Source organism: Symphalangus syndactylus, chromosome 8 (assembly GCF_028878055.3).
Source record: "Symphalangus syndactylus isolate Jambi chromosome 8, NHGRI_mSymSyn1-v2.1_pri, whole genome shotgun sequence".
Classification (NCBI taxonomy): Eukaryota; Metazoa; Chordata; class Mammalia; order Primates; family Hylobatidae; genus Symphalangus; species Symphalangus syndactylus.
The window spans coordinates 26,908,307-26,929,495 of record NC_072430.2 but is presented as its reverse complement, the minus strand read 5'-3'; the positions used below and the strand labels follow the sequence as shown (position 1 = coordinate 26,929,495).

Sequence of the window (21,189 nt, the reverse complement as noted above, 5' to 3'; positions counted from 1 at the left end):
TTTCCATATGAGTTGTCACTGTCTTTTTTTTTTTTTTTTGAGACGGAGTCTCGCTGTGTCACCCAGGCTGGAGTGCTGGAGTGCAGTGGCGCGATCTCAGCTCACTGCAAGCTCCGTCTCTTGGGTTCACGCCATTCTCCTGCCTCAGCCTCTCCGAGTAGCTGGTATTACAGGTGCCCGCCACCACGCCCAGCTAATTTTTTATATTTTTAGTAGAGATGGGGTTTCACCATGGTCTCGATCTCCTGACCTCGTGATCCGCCCGCCTCGGCCTCCCAAAGTGCTGGGATTACAAGCGTGAGCCACCGCACCCAGCCAGGTGTCACTGTCTTGAACTTGGGGATCAGCTACTTTCTTTTCTTTCCTTTTCTTTTCTTTTTTTTTTTTTTTGAGAGAGTCTCACACCGTCACCCAGGCTGGAGTGCAGTGGCACCATCTTGGCTCACTGCAACCTCTACCTCCCGGATTCAAGTGATTCTCCTGCCTCAGCGTCCCGAGTAGCTGGGATTACAGGCATGCACCACCATGCCTGGCTAATTTTTGTTTTTCAGCAGAAATGGGGTTTCACCATGTTGGCCAGGCTGGTCTCAAACTCCTGACCTCCAGTGATCTTCACGCCTCGACCTCCCAAAGTACTAGGATTACAGGCATGAGCCACCAGCCAGGATCAGCTACTTTCCAACTCCATTTTGCTACTTTAGGTAAATGGGTTACATAAATAGGGTGAGGTTGGGTCCATCCATCCATCCAAGGCATTCAGCAGCACCGTGTCTCTCATTCATGCTGGTCTCCTGTCTCCTGATTGTCCAAGCTCCTTTCTGCTTCAGGCCCTTTTCTTCTCTCAGCCCTTTTCTTCTCTCAGCTTTTTATAAAACTGGGTCCCCATCTTCAGCCTCACCTGAAGACATGAGATCTTCTCTCACCCCCTTGGTGAAGTAGTCCTCACCTCATTTATTCCCTCTAGAGTCCTTACCTGAAATCACAGATGTTAGAGGAAAAAGGGGTCCCTTGACTTTAATATACAGGATAAATCAAGTGACAGAACAACCAAACACAAGTTTTTATACAGTTGATGGGGACATTCTGTGTATGCAAACTAAGTACCACCCACCCTATGGCCTTGGATTGTGGTCGTTGAGGGTACTAGGGTACTCATGGGTTAGAGTCCCAAGTTTTGAGTCTTTAACTACAAAATCCATTGTCTCCCCAAATCAAGGAAGTTTTTTTTTTCCCCTTTTGGCCATTTTTCTTGAAGACCCATGAATCCAACTCTAAACAGACAAGGACAGGCAGCAATTTGTGTCCAAAGACAGCCAGGCACAAGGGATCTGTTTATTTTATAGCTGTAATTTCTGCATACGAAAGAAAAGGTCCTAGGTTAAAAAATAATAATAACAGGCCGGGCGCAGTGGCTCACGCCTGTAATCCCAGCACTTTGGGAGGCCGAGGCGGGCAGATCATGAGGTCAGGAGATCGAGACCATCCTGGCTAACACAGTGAAACCCCGTCTCTACTAAAAATACAAAAAATTAGCCGGGCGAGGTGGCGGGCGCCTGTAGTCCCAGCTACTCGGGAGGCTGAGGCAGGAGAATGGTGTGAACCCCGGGGGGCAGAGCTTGCAGTGAGCCGAGATCGCGCCACTGCACTCCAGCCTGGGCGACAGCAAGACTCTGTCTCAAAAAAAAAATAAAAAAAATAATAACAGTCCGGCAAAGGTTTCTTGCTTCCTAGTAAGACTGCATGATGTTCCAAATCATTGTCCAGGACTTGGCAAAAGCAGGGGCATAGAAGGAGGTTTTCTATGGAGACAAGGAGCCCTCCAGAAACCTGGACAGGCTGAGCTGGCAGTGCTGGTGGCAGGAGGCCAAGTCCTGGTTGGGTCTGAATTCTTGGGTGTCTGGTTATTCTGACACTAGTTATCCCTGTGACCTTGGGCATTCCATCTCCCTGGATTTCAAGGCCTTTGAAATATGAGGTGATTCAATCAGAATAGTTCTGCTCAATTCCTATAATACCTGCCAACTCCCTTTTTATGTCAAAAACAATTTATGAGCTGGGTGCCATAAGGCCCCACAGTAAATACAGAACTTCTGAAGAGATCTCATTTTGACATACTGTACCATCTGAAATGTTTTCCACATCACATACTAATAGGCAAAATCAGAAAGGTGCTGGGCTCAGTGGCTCACACCTGTAATACCAGCACTTTGGGAGGCTGAGGCGGGCGGATCACCTGAGGTCAGGAGTTCGAGACCAGCCTGGCCAACATGGTGAAACTCTGTCCCTACTACAAATACAAAAATTAGCCAGGCATGGTGGCTCATGCCTGTAATTCCAGCTACTCGGGAGGCTGAGGCATGAGAATCATTTGAACTCAGGAAGCAGAGCTTGCAGTGAGCTGAGATCTCGCCACTGCACTCCACCCTGGGTGACAGAGTGAGACTATGTCTTCAAAAAAAAAATCTGTGATACTATCATGAAATTTTATAACTATTTATTATCCTGAAATGAAATTTTATAGGTAAAATAAACTACACATGTATTTTAGAAAGACATTATACTGCCCTAATTATAAAAGAATAAACAACAGAAAACATTTATAGTAAAATAATATGGGCCAGGTGTGGTGGCTCATACCTGTAATCCCAGCACTTTGGGAGGCCAAGGCGCATGGATTGTTTGAGGCCAGGAGCTCCAGACCAGCCTGGCCAACATGGCGAAACCCCATCTCTACTAAAAATACAAAAATTAGCTGGGAGTGGTGGTGCATGCCTGTAGTCCAAGCTACTCCGGGAGGCTGAGGCAGGAGAATCGCTTGAATCCAGGAGGCAGAGGTTGCAGTGAGCTGAGATTGCACCACTGCACTCCAGCCTGGGGGACAGTCTGAGACTCCATCTCAAAAAAAAAAGTATATCAATATATAAATGCTAGGGTCTGACTATAATGAAGTGCTCAGGTGTTTGTACCAACAGGTAGGCTGACACAGGTGCTCTGTACTGCACACCACCGCTTTACTGTCCATGATGAGATTGGCCGAGATGGTGCACATTTGGTTACTCTTAAAATACATGTTGGCTGGGTGTGGTGGCTTGTGCCTGTAATCCCAGCACTTTGGTAGGCCAAGGCGGGTAGATCACAAGGTCAGGAGATCAAGACCATCCTGGCTAACATGGTGAAACCCCATCTCTACTAAAATACAAAAAATTAGCCGGGCGTGGTGGTGGACACCTGTAGTCCCAGCTACTTGGGAGGCTGAGGCAGGAGAATGGCATGAACCTGGGAGGCAGAACTTACAGTGAGCCGAGATGGGCCATTGCCCTCCAGCCTGGGTAACAGTGTGAGACTCCGTCTCAAAAAAAAAAAAAAAAAAAAACATGTTGAGCCTTCCCTCAACTTATGGGGCAGTTGCCTGCCTGGAAATTTCAGTAAACATTAAAACTGTGCAAAAACAAAGAGTGTGTTTATTTGTAAAATAAGACTTAGGTTCGGCTCAATACCCATGCAATACCTACAGCTGAGGATTCTTCCAGGGGAGACCGCAGCCTGTTGGCATGGCTCAAGAGTGTGTGAACTGCAAAATCCAGCCTGGGAAGGTGGTTGTGTTCATCAAGCCCACCTGCCCATTCTGTAGGAGGACCCAAGAGATCCTCAGTCAATTGCCCATCAAACAAGGGCTTCTGGAATTTGTCGATATCACAGCCACCAGCCACACTAACGAGATTCATTATTTGGAACAGCTCACGGGAGCAAGAACAGGGCCTCGAGTCTTTATTGGTAAAGATTGTATAGGCAGATGCAGTGATCTAGTCACTATGCAATAGAGTGGGGAACTGCTGACGCGGCTAAAGCAGATTGGAGTTTTGCAGTAACCACAGAGCAGGCCACATGCTGACTTTCCTCCTCAAGAGCTGGATGGCATTGCACGTGATGACAGCACTTCCTGGTGGATGAATTTGGGAGGCACAAACAGCTTTTTTCTTCTTTTGCCTCAGTATTTAAAAGTGGATCAACTTGCTCTTAACCATGGGGCCAAGGAGGTTGACGGGCCATCTTGGTTTTCTTCTTGATGTGCTCTTTGGTTTTCAGAAGACTGTGACAAGTTCTGGCCTAGGATTCGCTCACTCACCCTCAGTTGTTCTTTCTCTTTGGCGTGCGTTTCTTACTGTTCTCCATGTGTCAGCATTCCTCTGCCTGTAAGCCAGTGTTTTTCAACTATGTTTATACAGACTCCTTCTCCACAATGATGAATCCTTAGTTGGTTTTCTGCTACTGCCCATTAGCTGAAATCATTTTTCCGCTTGACTTTATGGAGTTGGTGTTATGAAATCAGTGGGTATTTTGAATGTGTTCTTTCAAACTACACGCACCTCTCCGGAGACTCAACCCCGCCCCATCCCATCCCACCTTGAGAATCACTGCCCTGAACCAGTGTTGTCCACCATGTCCTCTCACAGATCTCATAGGAAATGTTCAACAATTCTGTGAAAGAGTCTGTGAAAGGGCCGGGCACGGTGGCTCACGCCTGTAATCCCAGCACTTTGGGAGGCAGAGGTGGGCGGATCACAAGGTCAGGAGATCGAGACCATCCTGGCTAACACGGTGAAACCCTATCTCTACTAAAAATACAAAAAAATTAGCTGGTCATGGTGGCAGGCGCCTGTAGTCCTAGCTACTTGGGAGGCGGAACTTGCAGTGAGCTGAGATTGCGCCACTGCACTCCAGCCTGGGCAACAGAGTGAGACTCTGTCTCAGAAAAAAAAAAAAAAAAAATTATCTGAAAGGTCTCAGGACCCAACTGGAGAAATCATATGAAAAGTAAAGCATAGTTGGTCTTGCTGTCACATGGATCAGAGGCACAAGTACAGAGGCTGTGGTCATGTGGAACACTCTGTTATTTAAGATGGCCATCCAGATAATCCTGAACACTGTGTATTTATTTGATTTAGAGTACCAGCAAAAATTAAAGCACAAAATGTAAAACATCTGAGAAAACTTACAGCCCCCTACCCCAAGAGTGTATCTGTGAAAGAGCCCCCAGTGCTTTGAAAACTTAAGAATCCCTTATGAAGTTTGCCTTTTCTAGAACTGTAAGATTGTTAGTTTCCTTCTTCAGTCTCTAGTGAGAATGTTTAATTTCTTTTCTAATAAAAAGATACCTATAGATGAAAAAACAAGAATTAGGTTCTAGACTCAGATAAATGCAGATATTTATCCAGTGAGACATTTGGAAGTTGTACAGGATGCAGGACTTCCTTTTCTTTCTTTCTTTTCTTTTTCTGAGGTGGAGTCTCGCTCTGTCGCCCAGGCTGGAGTGCAGTGGCGTGATCTCGGCTCACTGCAAGCTCCACCCCCCAGGTTCACGCCATTCTCCTGCCTCAGCCTCCCAAGTAGCTGGGACTACAGGCACCTGCCACCACGCCCGGGTAATTTTTTGTATTTTTTTTAGTAGAGATGGGGTTTCACCGTGTTAGCCAGGATGGTCTCAATCTCCTGACCTCGTGATCTACCTGTCTTGGCCTCCCAAAGTGCTGGGATTACAGGTGTGAGCCACTGCGCCGGGCCTTTTTTTTTTTTTTTTTTTCTTTTTTGAGAAAGGACTTGCTCTGTCACCCAGGCTGGAGTGCAGTGGCGCAATCACGGCTCACTGTAGCCTCAACCTCCTGGGCTCAGGTGATCCTCCCACCTCAACCTCCCGAGCAGCTGAGACCACAAGCATGCACTACCACGACGAGCTAATTTTTGTATTTTTTTGTAGAGACAGGATTTCGCCATGTTGCCCAGGCTGGTCTCAAAATCCAAGACTCAAGTGATCCATCTGCCTCAGCCTCCCAAAGTGCACGATTATAGGCATGAACCACCTCACCTGGCCAGGATATTTATTTAATGTGCTGGACATGTAACAACCCTACCCCCTCCATACTAAATGCCAGTCATTGTGACAGCCAAACCACCTGTCCAACTCATATTTCCTGAATGCCCTGTAGGGGCAGCATTGCCCCTGCTGAGAACTGTCTTTAAGGAATCCAGAGGTGTGCTACTACAGCTTTAATGTGAGTGCAGATTACCAGCAAGACCGTATAAAAATGCATCTGAGCCGGTGCGGTGGCTCATGCCTGTAATCCCAGCACTTTGGGAGGCCAAGACGGGTGGATTACTTGAGGTCAGAAGTTCGAGACCAGCCTTGCCAACATGGTAAAACCCCGTCTCTACTAAAAATACAAAAATTAGCAAGGCACGGTGGCAGGCACCTGTAATCCCAGCTACTCGGGAGGCAGAAGTTGCAGTGAGTCGACATCGTGCCACAGCACTCCAGCCTGGGTGACGGAGTGAGTCTTTGTCTCAAAAAAAAAAAAAAAAGAAAAAAAAAAGCATCTGATTCAGGAGCTCTGGAGTGGGACCCAGGATTTTGCATTCCAGGTGATGCCACTACTGCTAGTCTGGGGCCACACTTTGAGTAGCAAGGACATAAGGAGTCACATAGTGCCTCCTGAGCTAAGTGTCTGTGGATTCAGTGCATGTCTTTCTAAAGGGGCATGTCTTTGAGAACCACATACTATTGAATCTCCTGGGGGTACTTACCAAATATGCATATCCCTGGCCAAGTGCAGTGGCTCACGCCTGTAATCCCAGCCCTTTGGGAGGCCAAGGCGGGCGGATCACCTGAGGTCAGGAGTTTGAGACCAGCCTGGCCAACATGGTGAAACCCTGTCTCTACTAAAAATACAAAAATTAGCTGGACGTGGTGGCAGGTGCCTGTAATCCCAGCTACTCAGGAGGCTGAGGCAGGAGAATCGCTTGAACTCGGGAGGCAAAGTTTGCAGTGAGCTGAGATGGCGCCATTGCACTCCAGCCTGGACGACAAGAGCGAGACTTTTGTCTCAAAAAAAAAAAAAAAAAATACATCCCTGAGTCTCTGAGTCTCACTCTGAACCCCCTGATCAGGAACTCCCTGCATTAGCCTATTAATACTTAATTCCCTGAGTGTTGCCTTAGAGCCACTAAGTTGAGAAGCCCAACTTCATTTCTAGACATCTCCAGATTTTGTGGACCTTTGCAAAACAAAGCTCTAGTTCTCCGTCCAAATCTCAGATTCTGTGCAAGTCAAGAAACTGCCCTGGGGTGTCAGATAGAGGATAGAGAGTTGGCCACCCACTGAGGTTCTGGAAATTTTCTATTTCTTGACGGAGTATTAGTTACAAAGATGCTCAAGTCATTTATACATTTATTCACTTTTTTCCCCAAATGTGTTACATTTCATATATACACAGAGAAGAGGACCTCTCCTTTTTGGCTCTAGGAGATGTGGTTGATTAGCTCAGGGAAAGAATGAGGGGAATTGTTAGTTGCTACTCAAGCCCAATTATTTCCCAGCTGTGCCCTTTTTCTGTGCATTTCATTGATTCTAGTCTGGCAGTGGGAGAGAACAGTATAGAAGACAGTGAAATGTTCGCTTTTGTTGTCCTGAGACAAAGCAGAAAGATGTTGACCTGCACTTATTTGGAGAAGGTTGTCTGGGGCATCTGGAGAAGGGGCTGAGCCCTTTCATCTCTAGATGCAGAATGTCCCTCTCTGTGACAACACTGCCCCAGATGGCTTGGCCACAACAATAAAGCCACTTTCCCTCTATGCAGGCAGTTGCTTACCATAGAGTATTACAGCGAAACCTTCTCTTGTGACTATTTTTTTACCTAAATAAATAAGGTGACTGATTTCTTCAGGTGAATTGACTTCTCTAGTAATTTTCTGGCCCCACCCCTTCCACGCATCCCTCACAGGTGGGTCACTGGGCCACACTTCAGGCTCTTAAGAGAGAATCCACTCCTGGGGAGTCTAAGGATCCTAGGCTAGTTGTTTAGCAGAAAATCAACCTTGGGGCTGGCCCCACCCTGACCTTATATCCCAATTCTGGGAGCTAGGACGTCTTCTCTTAGATCAAGGCTCTGCCTCAGCACCATGTCTGGTCCCTGTGTCTTTGCCTGGAATTCAGCCAAACATCCTGCTCTGCTCGTTCTCCTTGGCCCTTCTTACCTTTTTCTCACATTCCTGCACCATTCTGCGTATCTCTAGCGATGCCATTTACATTGTGTTCTGTGGGTAAAGCAGTGCTGCTGACATGCAGGGACTCCCACCCACCAAGTGAAGCTTTTAAAAAGTTTTTTTAAATGAAGCAGATCATTTCACTCACTTGACTCATCATCTATTCTTGCTCTGCTGGTTCATGTGTGAACACAAACATCCAGAAGAACTGGATGAGCAATACAGTTGATTCATCCCGGCCAGTAGAGCATCTCTAGAGTATCTGAGAAGAGCCATTCAATTCTTCCATGGCTCAACTAAAAACAATGCAAATCATCAATCTTGTAGTCATCGCTTCAAATACTATTGGTAGAAAAAACCCAAAAGGAAATACAATAGTTAAAATTGCAAGTGATAAAAAAATTGTTGCAAATGAGAAACTACAGAAAGTAAACATGGTAAAGTTGAAAAGTACAACAACTGAACTGCAAAAAATTAAATGTGATAGTAAACTCAAATGAAATAAAAGCAACAGAAGGAAAAAATGCACATGGTAAAATTGTTTTTTTAACCAATAGAAGGATCACATCTTGGCAAATCTGGATATGCAGAATTTGACTCAGGAAAATTGATCTTGGTGGAAATGTGATTATCCAAGGAAACTCAGATTGTCAAAAACCATGAGGGACAGCATTCATATAGACAAAAAGTAATTGATGAACCAAATATTTTTGGTAAAATTTATTGTAAAAAAAAAAATCTGTTGAAAAGATTTTTTTTTTTTTTTTTTTTGGAGACAGGGTCTTGCTCTGTCGCCCAGGGTGGAGGGCAGTGGTGTCATCACAGCTCATTGCAGCTTCATCCTTCTGGGCTCGAGCAATCCTTTCACCCCAACCTCTTGAGTAGCTGGGACCACAGATTGTGCCACCATGCCCTGCTAATTTTTTGTATTTTTTGTAGAGACAGGGTTTTGCCATATTGCCCAGGCTGGGCCTGTCTTTAACTCCTGAGCTCAAGCAATCTTCCCTCCCCAGCCTCCTAAAGTGCTAGGATTACAGGTGTGAGCCATTGCACCTGGTTGAAAAGTTTTTTTTTTTTTTAATGGAAAAACATAGTACTGGTTTACCTGCATGGAAAAATTGTTGAAAGAATTAAAGTAGCTTGTAATGGAATTCACTGAGGAAAAGATTGTCTCAATAAAATTTCTTCAGTGGCAAAATTCGGACGAAAATATATATACATATTCATAAAGACAAAACAAAAATGTTTTTAAGTGTAAAGCACCAATTGAATCAAATAGAGTGTTTGAAAATGGTGGGGTACAAATGAAACCTGATGACTGAATCAGTGCACCATCTTCGATTGGATCCCGGAGCAGAAAAAGGACATTGATGAAAAATAGGTGAAATCCAAATGAAGTCTGGAGTTTGGTGGGTAGTAACGTACTAATGGTGGTGTTTTGAATTTTGACCCATGTGCTATGGTAATGTAAGATCTTAACATTAGAAGAAACCGAAAGGGCCCGGGAACGGTGGCTCACGCCTGTAATCCCAGCACTTTGGGAGGCCAAGCTGGGAGGATCATCTGAGGTCAGGCATTCCAGACCAGCCTGACCAACATGGTGAAACCCCGTCTCTACTGAAAATACAAAAATTAGCCGAGCATGGTGGCATGTGCCTGTAGTCCCAGCTACTTGGGAGGCTGAGGCAGGAGAATCACTTGAACCCAGGAGGAGGAGGTTGCAGTGAGCCAAGATCGTGCCACTGCACTCCAGCCTGGAGGACAGAGTGAGATTCCGTCTAAAAAGAAAAAAAAAAGAAAAAAACGAAAGAAAAAGAAACCTAGAGGGATATACAAGAACTTTCTGTATTATCTTTGCGACTTTTCTGTAAGTCTAAAATTATTCCCGAAAATATGGTGGGGTCAAAATGCCCTAGACCAAAGAAAAAGCAAACTCGAATTTTCATTGCAGCTCTTCCTTGAGTACCTTGGCTCACTTCCCAGTGGATCCCCTCAGCTGTGCCAATTTATTTCCAATTTCTATCTAGAGTATCATAGTTGTTGCCACCCTTCCCCTCACCACCCTCTGTGGACTTGTGTGTACTTCCAGCCATCTGCCCCTCCCCACGTATCTATACTCAGGCTCCAGACAGCTTCCCGTTGTTTCTCTCTGCACCCAGACCCCCTTGGACTTCTCTGGGTGTAGACCAGGGCGCTCAAACTTGGCTGCACATTGGAATCACCTGAGGAACTTTAACAACTACTGAAGTCTCGTTGCCACCCGCAGAGATTCTGATTTAAGTGGTCTGGGGCAGGACCTGGGCTTCGGGATTTTGAAACCTCCCCAGGTGATTATAAGGGGCAGCCAAGTTTGAGAAAATGGTGTCAACCTAACTAGAAATTCCTCTGGTCCTGGGAAAGCCCGGTTAAGCCTGGCCTTAATTACAGCAGACCTTCCCCATTCTTAGGACCATGGAGGTCACCTGCGTTCTAAGGTAGATGCTTGCACATGTATATTGCTCCCAATCTTTTTTCGTGTATGTTAATTACAGCCTCTGGGCAGGGATTTTGTTCCATGCTTCTTTGTGTCTCCACCACCAGGAGGTGTATGTTCCTGATTGTCTGGGTGCTCCTGTGCATCATCCTTGAGAGTGAGACCTAGGTTGTTGGTTTCTGTCCTGGAAACAGATGGCAGTGGCTGTCCTGAGGGATTTGATTGCCAGTTGAGCATCGCCGGTGCTCACCAGGTGGCAGCCTTGCAGTGCAGGTTTCCCCTTCTGCTAGGTGGCCCCTCTTTCTGCATCCAGGTGCAGGTTCACCTCACCTTCTTTGCAGAGCAGAGACTTTGGAGTGCTCTCCAAGTGTGGCCTGGGCAAAACCAGCTCTCTTGTTTGCACTTAAATCCAAAGTCAGAGCCAAATCACTTGACTTCTACCAACCCAATGCAGATTCTGGCAATCAGGAGGAATTGCACCTTCAAAATTTTGGGACTGGGACCTGGTCTCATTTCAGCTCCTGAATGTAAATGGTCCCAAACACAGAGAGGAGTTTTGGGGTTTCATTGTTTTGGGGTTTTGTTGGTTGGTTTGTTTATAACAGCAGTAGATGGACCCTACCCCGGAGCAACTGAGTGTGAATCTCTGAAGGGTAATTACTGGGGATCTGAGTTGTAAACGTTCCTCACATGATTCTGGAAGAGCCAGCCTGTTCCTGCTGGTCACTGGGCTCCACTGGGAACTGCATCACCACAAAGCACCAAGGGCCCTAATTCAGAACCAGGGGATCCTCAAGAAAAATCTCCTGTGAAACTTACAAAGAAGTCATGCCCAAGCCTCATCCTGGAGAGTTGGAGTCAGAAGGTTCCAGGTGGTGCTGAACATCTTTTTGTGTTTTATAAACTCCACATTCAATTCAGATGTCTGACCCAGGGGCCCTTTCTGTAAAGGGCCAGCCAGCAAATATTTCAGGCTTGCAGACTATAGGGTCTCTGTTGCAACTGCTCAACTTTGCGACTGTAGCCTGAAAGCAGCCATGAGTTTACATAAATGAACATGCATGGGTGGGTTCCAATAACATGTTATTAAAAAAAAAAACAACAAAAAACAGGCAACAGGCCGATCTAGGTTGTGGGCCATGGTTTGTCCACCGTGATAAAACCACATGGGGAGCTATAACGTGTTCTTTTATGCCCAGGCAATTAAATCAGAATCTCTGTGGGTGGTGCCCAGGCATTGGTATTTATTAAAAGCTCTTCAGGTGATTTTCAATCAGCCAGGATTAAGAACCACTGCTGTAATGCATGGTCATTGCACTACTCATTCTAAGGAGCAGCATCTTGCTCTGATACAGTGTTTAAACTGCTCCAGAAGGTTCTGTGTTTCTTTGTATGTTTGTTTGCTCATTTTGTTTTCATTAAATGGAATGATTCCAAGCATATTTTTCTATGCCTGCCAAAAAAAAATTTTATTGAGATATGACCGATATACAGTCAAGGATATAAATCTTAAGTGTACAACTTGATGAATTTTTACATTTATTGTTTGCACTCTTCTTCACATATATCGTAGCCACGTAACCACACAGATAGAAATGTAAGAACACTCGAAAGAGTCCTTTTCTCCCTTCCCAGGCAATAGTCTCCTGAAGATATTTGAAGCCTGCCTTTAAATCTGTCTTCTGTCTGAATGGATGTCACTAAGTCACCAAGTATTTGGCAATTTGCCCATAAATATTCTCGGCGTTATGGGGGCAAAAGCAAGCATGGCTGTGGTTGAGATTTTCTATTGCACAGTTTAGTTATAAACTATTGCACAGTTATAGCAATTTTCAGTTGCTATGGCAGACTGCATCCCTGGAAAGGAAGTTCCGTGCGCCCTGTTGGCTCATGTACATCAGGGGACAATGAGGCCTGTCAAGCAGCAAGCGGCCTGTAAACAGCAGGCCCCAGTTAGGTCAGCTCACCAAACCTCCATGGATGCTTTGGGAAAGGAGACAAGCCCAAGTGGATTTAGACCACTCATTACAACACAGCAGGCAGCATGAGCTTCGGGTTTGCAAAGGTTCCCCTTGCCCCACAATTCCCAGGAGGCCATGCACAGCAGGCCAGGTGAATGCCGCATACCCCACGGGTCTGTGTCACAACTGCTCAAGAAATCCCCAATCTTACAAGGGGTTGCAAGCAAATGCGCTCATCTTTTCTCCTACTGGGAGATATTACCGTTATTTTTTTAATTGAGGTGAAATGTGCGTACATAAATTAACCATGTCAAAATACAGTAATTCCTCCCTTATCTTTAGAGAATCTATTTCAAGACCCCGGGTGGATGGTTCAAGCCTCAGATACTACTGAACCCTATATGATACTGTGTTTCCTGCACATACATATCTATAATAAAGTTTAATTTATAAGGCACAGTAAGAGATTAACGACAATAACTAAGAATAAAATATAACAATTATAACAATAGCCAGCATCACTACTGTCATGCTTCTGAGCCATTGTTAAGAAAAAGAAGGGTGACTTGATACAAGCACTGCAACAGTGGATCTGATAGCCTAGACAGTTACTCATTGACTCAAGGGCAACAGTGTATATAGCTGGACAAAGGGATGAACATGTCTGAAGTGAGACAGAGTGGGACAGTGAGAGATCTCATCATGCTCCTTAGAACGGCACTCAATTTAAAACTTAGGAATTGGGCTGGATGCAGTGGCTCACACCTGTAATCCCAGCACTTTGGGAGGCTGAGGCGGGTGGATCACCTGAGGTCAGGAGTTTGAGACCAGCCTGGCCAACATGATGAAACCCCGTCTCTACTCAAAATACAAAAATTAGCCAGGCGTGGTGGTGCATGCCTGTAGTCCCAGCTACTCGGAAGGCCGAGGCAAGAGAATCGCTTGAACCCAGGAGGTGGAGGCTGCAGTGAACCGAGATTGCATCATTGCACCCCAGCCTGGGCGAGACAGAGCGAGACTCTGTCTCAAAGAAGAAAAAAAATTAGGAATTGTTTATTTCTGGAATTTTTCATTTAATATTTTGGACCATAGTTGACCACAGGTAACTGAAACCTCAGAAAGCAAAACCTTATGTAAGGGGGAACCACTTGTATACAATGAAGTGGTGCTTAGTGCATTCACAGTGTCGTGTACCCATTACCTCTATCTAGTTCCAAGGCATTTTTGTTGCCCCCGGTGAAAACCTCATACCACTTGAATGGTTACTCCTCATTTGCTCTTCCCTTCAGCCCCTGGCAACCACCAACTTGTTTTCTGTCTGTATAGATTTCTCTATCCTAGACAGTTCTCATTAAATGGAATCCTTCAATATGTGACCTTTGTGTCTGTCTCCGTTTCTTACCCACACAACAGGTGGGTTCGATTGCTTGGCCAGTGACAGCTCAATGACTACAACCAAGGAGGACTTAACAAAGAGATTTTATTACTTGCAGCAAGTAAGAAGAACACTGGGATAGTTCCCAAAGCAGTGCCTCCTCAAATAATGGTGAAAACAGGGCTTTTATTGGGCTGGTAGCTGAGTCATTGTATATAAAGTAGAGTAAATGCAGTGAAGGCACCGTCACCGATCATGCTTCTACATATGTGTATAGGAAATGGTGAATAAGCAAGCTCCTCCCTGGGAGGAGAGTTTAGTATGGTAATGAGGGGAGTTGGGCAAAGTTTATCTCCAGCCCAGGCATCTCTGGATCCAACCCATGTTTGTTTTCTAGGGCTGAGTTTCTTCCTGGAACTTTTTTGAAACATCAAGAACTTAAGATGCAACAGTTACAAGTACGTACTTTTTCACAGTGCATACGCAAAATTCCGGGATTCTGGGTTACACTTTCACTTAGCTTAACGTTTTCAAGGTTTATCTACATCGTAGCATGATTTAGTGCTTTATAGTTTATGGACATTTGGGTTTCCACCTTTTGGCTTTTATGAATAGTGCTGCTATGGACATTTGTGTACACGTATTTGATTACTTGTTTTCAATATTTTTGGATATTTAGGAGTAGAATTACTGGGTTATATGATAATCTTGTTTAACTTTTTGAGGAACTGCCATACCATTTTCCACAACAACTGCAACATCTTACATCCCCGTGGGAATGCACAAGAATTCCAGTTTCCCTGCATCCTGGCCAACACTTGTTATTTTCATTTTTAAAAATAACCAAAATCAGACCTGAACTGAAGGAAAATAGAGGCATGAAAAACCATTCAAAAGATCAACAAATCCAGGAGTTGGTTTTTTGAAAAAATTACTAAGACAGATAGTCCACTAGCTAGACTAATAAAGAAGAAAAGAGAGAACATCCAAGTAAACACAACTAGAAATGGCAAAGAGGATGTTACCACTGACCCCACAGAAATAAAAATAACCATCAGAAACTGTTTTGAACACCCGTATGCACACAAAGTAGGAAACCTAAAGGAGATGGATACTTTCCTGGACACATACACCCTCCCAAGACTGAACCAGGAAGAAACTGATTACCTGTACAGACCAATAACAAGCTCCAAAATTGAATCAGTAATAAATAGCCTACCAACCAAAAAAAAAGCACAGGATCAGATGGATTCACAGCTGAATTCTACCAGATGTACAAAGAAGAGCTGGTAACGTTCCTACTGAAACTATTCCAAAATATCGAGGAGGAAGGACTCCTCCCCAATTCATTCTATGAGGCCAGGGTCATTCCTTTACCAAAACCTGGCAGAGATGCAACAAAAAAAGAAAACTGCAGGTTAATATCCTTGATTAACATTGATGCAAAAATTCTCAATAAAATACCTGTAAACTGAATCCAGCAGTACATCAAAAACTAATCCACCATGATCAAGTAGGCTTCATTTCCGGGATGCAAGGTTGGTTCAACATATGCAAATCAATAAATAATCATCACACAAACAGAACTAGTTACTAGAAAAATGCAAATTAAAACCACAGAGATATACCAGTTCATACCCACTAGGATAACTGTCATTTTCTGTTTATTTATTTATTTATTTAGAGACAAAGTCTTACTCTGTTGCCCAGGCTGGAGTGCAGTGGCATGATCTTGGCTCACTGCAAGCTCCGCCTCCCAGGTTCAAGCAATTCTCCTGCCTCAGCCTCCCAAATAGCTAGGATTACAGGCGCCCACCACCACGCCTGGCTAATATTTGTATTTTTAGTAGAGACAAGGTTTCACCATGTTGGCCAGGCTGGTCTCAAACTCCTGACCTCAAGCAATCCACCCACCTTGGCATCCCAAAGTGCTGGAATTATAGACACGGAGCACTGCACCTGGCTTTCTGTTTATTTTTTAACTTAAAAAAAAATTTAGGTTCGGGGGTACATGTGCAGGTTTGTTATATAAGTAAACTTGTGTCACAGGAGTTTTTTTGTACAAATTATTTCATCACCCAGATACTAAGACTGGTACTCAATAGTTATTTTTTCTGCTTCTCCCTCCTCCCACTCTCCACTCTCAAGTAGGCCCCAGTGTCTGTTGTTCTCCTGTCTGTGTCCATGTGTTCTCATCATTTAGCTCCCACTTATAAGTGACAACATGCAGTATTCGGTTTTCTGTTGCTGTGTTAGTTTGCTAAGGATAATGGCCTCCAGCTCCATCTATGTTCCCACAAAAGACGTGATTTTTGTTCTTTTTATGACTGCATAGTATTCCATGTGTGATGTGTGTGTGTCTGTGCACTATTCCAGTGAGGATGACCAAGTCTCCCCACAGGAGCTTACTTTGAGTTTTATTTACTGTGTTAGTCCGTTCTCACGCTGCTATAAAGAACTGCCCGAGATTGGGTAACTTATAAAGAAAAGAGGTTTAATTGGCTCACAGTTCTAAGTGGCTGGGGAGACCTCAGGAAACTTACCATCATGGCAGAAGGGGAAGCAAACACGTCTTTCTTCACATGGTGGCAGGACAGAGAAGTGAGTGCCAGCAGGGAAAATGTTAGATGCTTATAAAACCATTAGATCTTGTGAGAACTCACTCACTATCATGAGAACGGCATGGGGGGATCTGCCCCCCATGATTCATTTACTTCCCACTGGGTTCCTCCCATGATCTGTGGGATTATGGGATTCAAATTTACGATGAGATTTGGGTGGGGACACAAAGCCAAATCACATCATTCTGCCCCTGGCCCCTCCCAAATCTCATGTCTTCACATTTCAAAACACAATCATGCCCTTTCAACAGGTCCTCAAAGTCTTAACTCATTCCAGCATTAGCCCAAAAGTCCAAGTCCAAAGTTTCATTTGAGACAAGGCAAGTCCCTTCTGCCTATGAGCCCATAAAATCAAAAGCAAGTGAGTTACTTCCTAGATACAATGGGGGTACAGAATTGGATAAATACACCCATTGCAGTCTGCGGCTTGGGAGGTTATTGCAGTTGTTGAGGGAGAGATGGTGGTGGCATTGGCCATAGGAGAAATGGACTGACTGGAGGACGATTTGGAGTCCATCGTCACTAGGACTTGAAGGACTGAACATGACAATGAGGGTGAGGGAGGCAACCAGCCAATGTCTAGGTTTCTGGCTCACTACCGAGGTAGGAACTGCTATGGAGAGCATGCTGCAAAGAATAAGAATAATATTTGTGCCTTATCAGAAGTGCCCGTTTATGTAAATATTGACTTTCATCGACAGGTTTCTGTTAAATTAATTAAAGAGAATGTTTTGTAAAAGGGATAGAAGAGAAGTTGCTGAAGCAGCACTTGGCAGCCTCTGTCCTTTGCCTCCCTGTAAGCACCATGGCTTCCTTAGGATGTGTTTTACACCCACATCAGGAAAACCTTCTGGGGAGGGATGTTGTTACGCTGTGACAATGTCATTAGCTAAATGGTGTTTGATCATTCTCAAGCATTGTAATGAGATAGCTGAATCCTGAAGCAAAATAGGACTCCTCGGTCCTGTTTCTGTTCTTTATTGTTGGCTGTTTTATACTAACTCTATTTTCTCCCATGATAAATGTAGTATATGCTCATTATAGAAAAAAGTCAGGAGCCCAGAGCAGCAAAGGTCAGGAGGGAAAATCACTCATAGCCCACTGTTAAGGCACCCACTTTATTAGCACCTTGTTGGATTGCCTTTTAGCCTTTCCTTTATGCTTCTTATTTTATTTTATTTTATTTTATTTTATTTTATTTTATTTGAGACAGTCTCGCTCTGTCACCCAGGCTGGAGTACAGTGGCACAATCTCAGCTCACTGCAACCTCTGCCTCCCAGGTTCAAGTGATTCTCCTGCCTCAGCCTCCCGAGCAGCTGGAATTACGTGCATGCAACACCACGCCCGGCTAATTTTTGTATTTTTAGTAGAGACGGTGTTTCACCATGTTGGCTAGGCTGGTCTCGAACCCCTGACCTCAAGTGATCTGCCCACCTCTGCCTCCCAAAGTGCTGAGATTACAGGTGTGAGCCACCACATCCAGCAGATCTATTTTTAACCTATATATTTTATATCTTTTTCTTAAGATAACTGCCATCATGTAAACGTTTTCCACAATTTTAATAGCTCCATCATAGTCTATGATGGGCATGTACTATATTTTATTTGTCCCCCCTTACTGGACATTTAGATTTTCACTGTTTTTTTCAGTTATATGTAATGCTATAAGTAATCTACTTACAGATAAAGCTATTTCTGTATTTAGCAGCTTTTCCTCAGAAGTGAGTAACAGAAGTGAAGTTTCTGGATAATAGGGCATGAATATTTTAAAGACTTTTCACCCATAATTTTTTTTTTTTGAGACAGAGTCTTACTCTGTCACCCAGGCTGGAGTGTAGTGGCGTAATCTCAGCTCACTGCAACCTCCACCTCCCAGGTTCAAGCGATTCTCCTGCCTCAGCCTTAGCCTCCCAAGTAGCTAGGAATACAGGTGCCCACCACCACACCTGGCTAAATTTTTTTTTGTATTTTTAGTAGAGACAGGGTTTCACCATGTTGGCCAGGGTGGCCTCAAACTCTTGACCTCAGTTCACCCATAATTTGACATTGCTTTGCAAAAGGGTTGTACTCACTTACTGTTTAAAGATGGAGTGTGAAATTGTTGAGTTTTGTTTGCGACATGATATTCACAAACTGGCCCAAGGCACTCAATGAACATGGAAAAAAAAGGGAGAAACTAACTTGGAGGAGACCAAAGGTATTATAAAACTAATTTTTAAAATATAGCTGAGCTGACAGAAGAAAAGGTTTGCATGGTTTGCTCTGTGACACTGTTCATTCATTCAATACCTACCTAATAAGCCTTCATATCCAAATCAAAATCAGGCAGGCTGTGGAAAGATCTGGGTAGATTTCCCAGCATGGTTCCGTCACACACTATCTCAGCACTCTCATGGAGTGGCATTTTTCAGATGAAGACTCCGAAGCTTGTTAACTTAGCCAAGATCACATGGCCAATTAGTGGCAGAGCTGGGACATAAGCCCAGGGTCACAGCTGCTTTAGTTGTATTTATTGAACTATAGCTATATTCAAACAGCCTGATAAGCATCAGGGAAATGAAGGTGAGACAGCAAGTCCCACCCCCAGGAACTTGCACTCACTGAGGAAGCTGAAAGGCACCTGGTACTTTGAAACTGTATCAGTCGGCTAGGGCAGCCATAACCAAGCCACTGGGTGGTTGAAACAACAGAAGTTTATTTTCCTACAGTTCTGAAGGCTGGAAGTTTGAGATCAAGGTATCAGCAGGATTGGTCTCATCTGAGACCTCTCTCCTTGGCTTGCAGATGACTGCCTTCTGCCTGCGTCTCCATGTGGTCTTCCCTCCATGTGTGTCTGGGTCCTGATCTCCTTTAAGGACACCAGCCAGATTGGATTAGGGCCCACACTAAGGATCTTGTTTTCATTTAAGTACCTCCTTAAAGATCCTGTCTCCAAATACAGTCACATTCTGAGGTACTGTCAGGTTAGGACTTTGACACAGAAATTTGGGGTGGACACAATTTAGTCCATAACAAAAGGCAATACAATGAGAAAAGTTGCCAGTCCTCATTTATGAGACATGGCTATTAGTAGTAGTAGTAGTATTTTTGAGACAGAGTCTCATTCTGTTGCTCAGACTGGAGGGCAGTGGCATGATCATGGCTCACTGCAGCCTCAAACTCCTGAGTTCAGATGTTCCTCCTGGCTCAGCCTCCCATGTAGCTGGGACTATAGCCATGCACCAGCACACCTGGCTAATTAAAAGAAAAATTTCTGTAGAGATGGGGTCTCACTGTGTTGCCCAGGCTGAGACAGGGCTAATTCTAAGCCAGTGACTCAACCCCAGCTGCCCTTTCAAATCACCTGGGCAGTTTTTAACAGATAGCAATGCCCCCAGAGATTCTGACTTAATTGGTCTCCGAGAGGCCTTGGCATAGATATTTTGTAAAAGCTCCTTGCTGATTCTAATGTGTACCCAGCACCAAGAACGTTGTTTCACTGAAATGCCAAAGAGAAATCTGAGCTGCTTTCATTATCCTACACTGTGATGCTTTCTGCCCAGCAAACAATTAGTTTTTCATGGATAGGATACTTTCTAATCAGCAAAATATCAGCACAGCAGCAGAATTGTGTGTCTCCGGTTAATGTGCACTCAGCTCACAGTGTTCTTTAGCTCTTTCATTCATTAAAGTCATTAGTCATTTGTTGAATGCCTGTGATACGGAGACGCTGTGCTGCTGGAATAGGCCAAATAATGGCCCCTGCCCCAGGACAGGTTCCATTCCCTGGAACCTGCGAATAGGGAGATTATCCTGCATTTTCCAGGTACGCTCAACTTAATCACATGAGGCCTTAAAAGTAGAGAATCTTTCCTAGCAGAGGTCAGAGAAATATAAGAAAGGCAGAAGAGGCCGGGCGCGGTGGCTCTTGCCTGTAATCCCAGCACTTTGGGTGGCCGAGGCAGGCGGATCACGAGGTCAGTGGATGGTAGCCATCCTGGCTAACATGGTGAAACCCCGTCTCTACTAAAAATACAAAAAGAAGTTAGCTGGGCGTAGTGGCGGGTGCCTGTAGTCCCAGCTACTCGGGAGGCTGAGGCAGGAGAATGGCGTGAACCCAGGGGGCAGAGCTTGCAGTGAGCCGAGATGGCGCCGCTGCACTCCAGCCTGGGTGACAGAGCAAGAACTCCATCTCAAAAAAAAAAGGCAGAAGAGATTCAAATCATGAAATGGATCACACCCATCACTGCTGCCTTTTAGATGGAGAAAGGGGATCCCCAGCCAGGGAATGTGGGCAGCCTCAATCAGCCAGGAACTAGAGCTGGCAACAGCCTTCAGCTGATAGCCCACAAGGAAACGGGGACCTCGGTCCTGCAACCACAAGGAATTGAATTCTTTGGGCAGCCTGAATGTGCAAGGAAGTTATTCTCGCCTAAGATCTCCGGGAAGAAGGCAGCCCTGCGGACAGCTGGTTTTAGCTTGCTGAGACCCAGGTCAGACTTCTGACCTACAGGAGCGTGAGATTATAAATGTATGTTGTTTTAAGCCACTAAAGTTATGGTCATTTGTTGCAGCAGCAATAGAAAATGAATACAGCTAAACTCAATATAATAAGAAGACAATCTGTCTGTGGTCATGGGCTTAGCCACTCAAATTTGCAAAATTTGTAAAAGTAGAAGCAAGTGAAGTTGGTAGTAACTCAAGTGTTAGGCTGAAGAAGTTATTGAATGGAGGGTCCGTAG

The 21,189-nt window shown here is 44.7% G+C and overlaps 2 protein-coding genes across 2 annotated transcripts in view; both read left to right on the top strand.

Annotated features, from left to right (window-relative positions):
- KCNK13 (potassium two pore domain channel subfamily K member 13) overlaps nucleotides 1-21,189 on the top strand; it is a 127,387-nt gene that overhangs the window by 44,260 nt on the left and 61,938 nt on the right. The window lies entirely within an intron of this gene.
- Nucleotides 3,544-3,944, top strand: LOC129487550 (glutaredoxin-1-like). Its single transcript, XM_055288454.2, has one exon. The coding sequence runs from the start codon at nucleotides 3,552-3,554 to the stop codon at nucleotides 3,819-3,821; it is 270 nt and encodes an 89-aa protein (XP_055144429.1). The 5' UTR covers nucleotides 3,544-3,551; the 3' UTR covers nucleotides 3,822-3,944.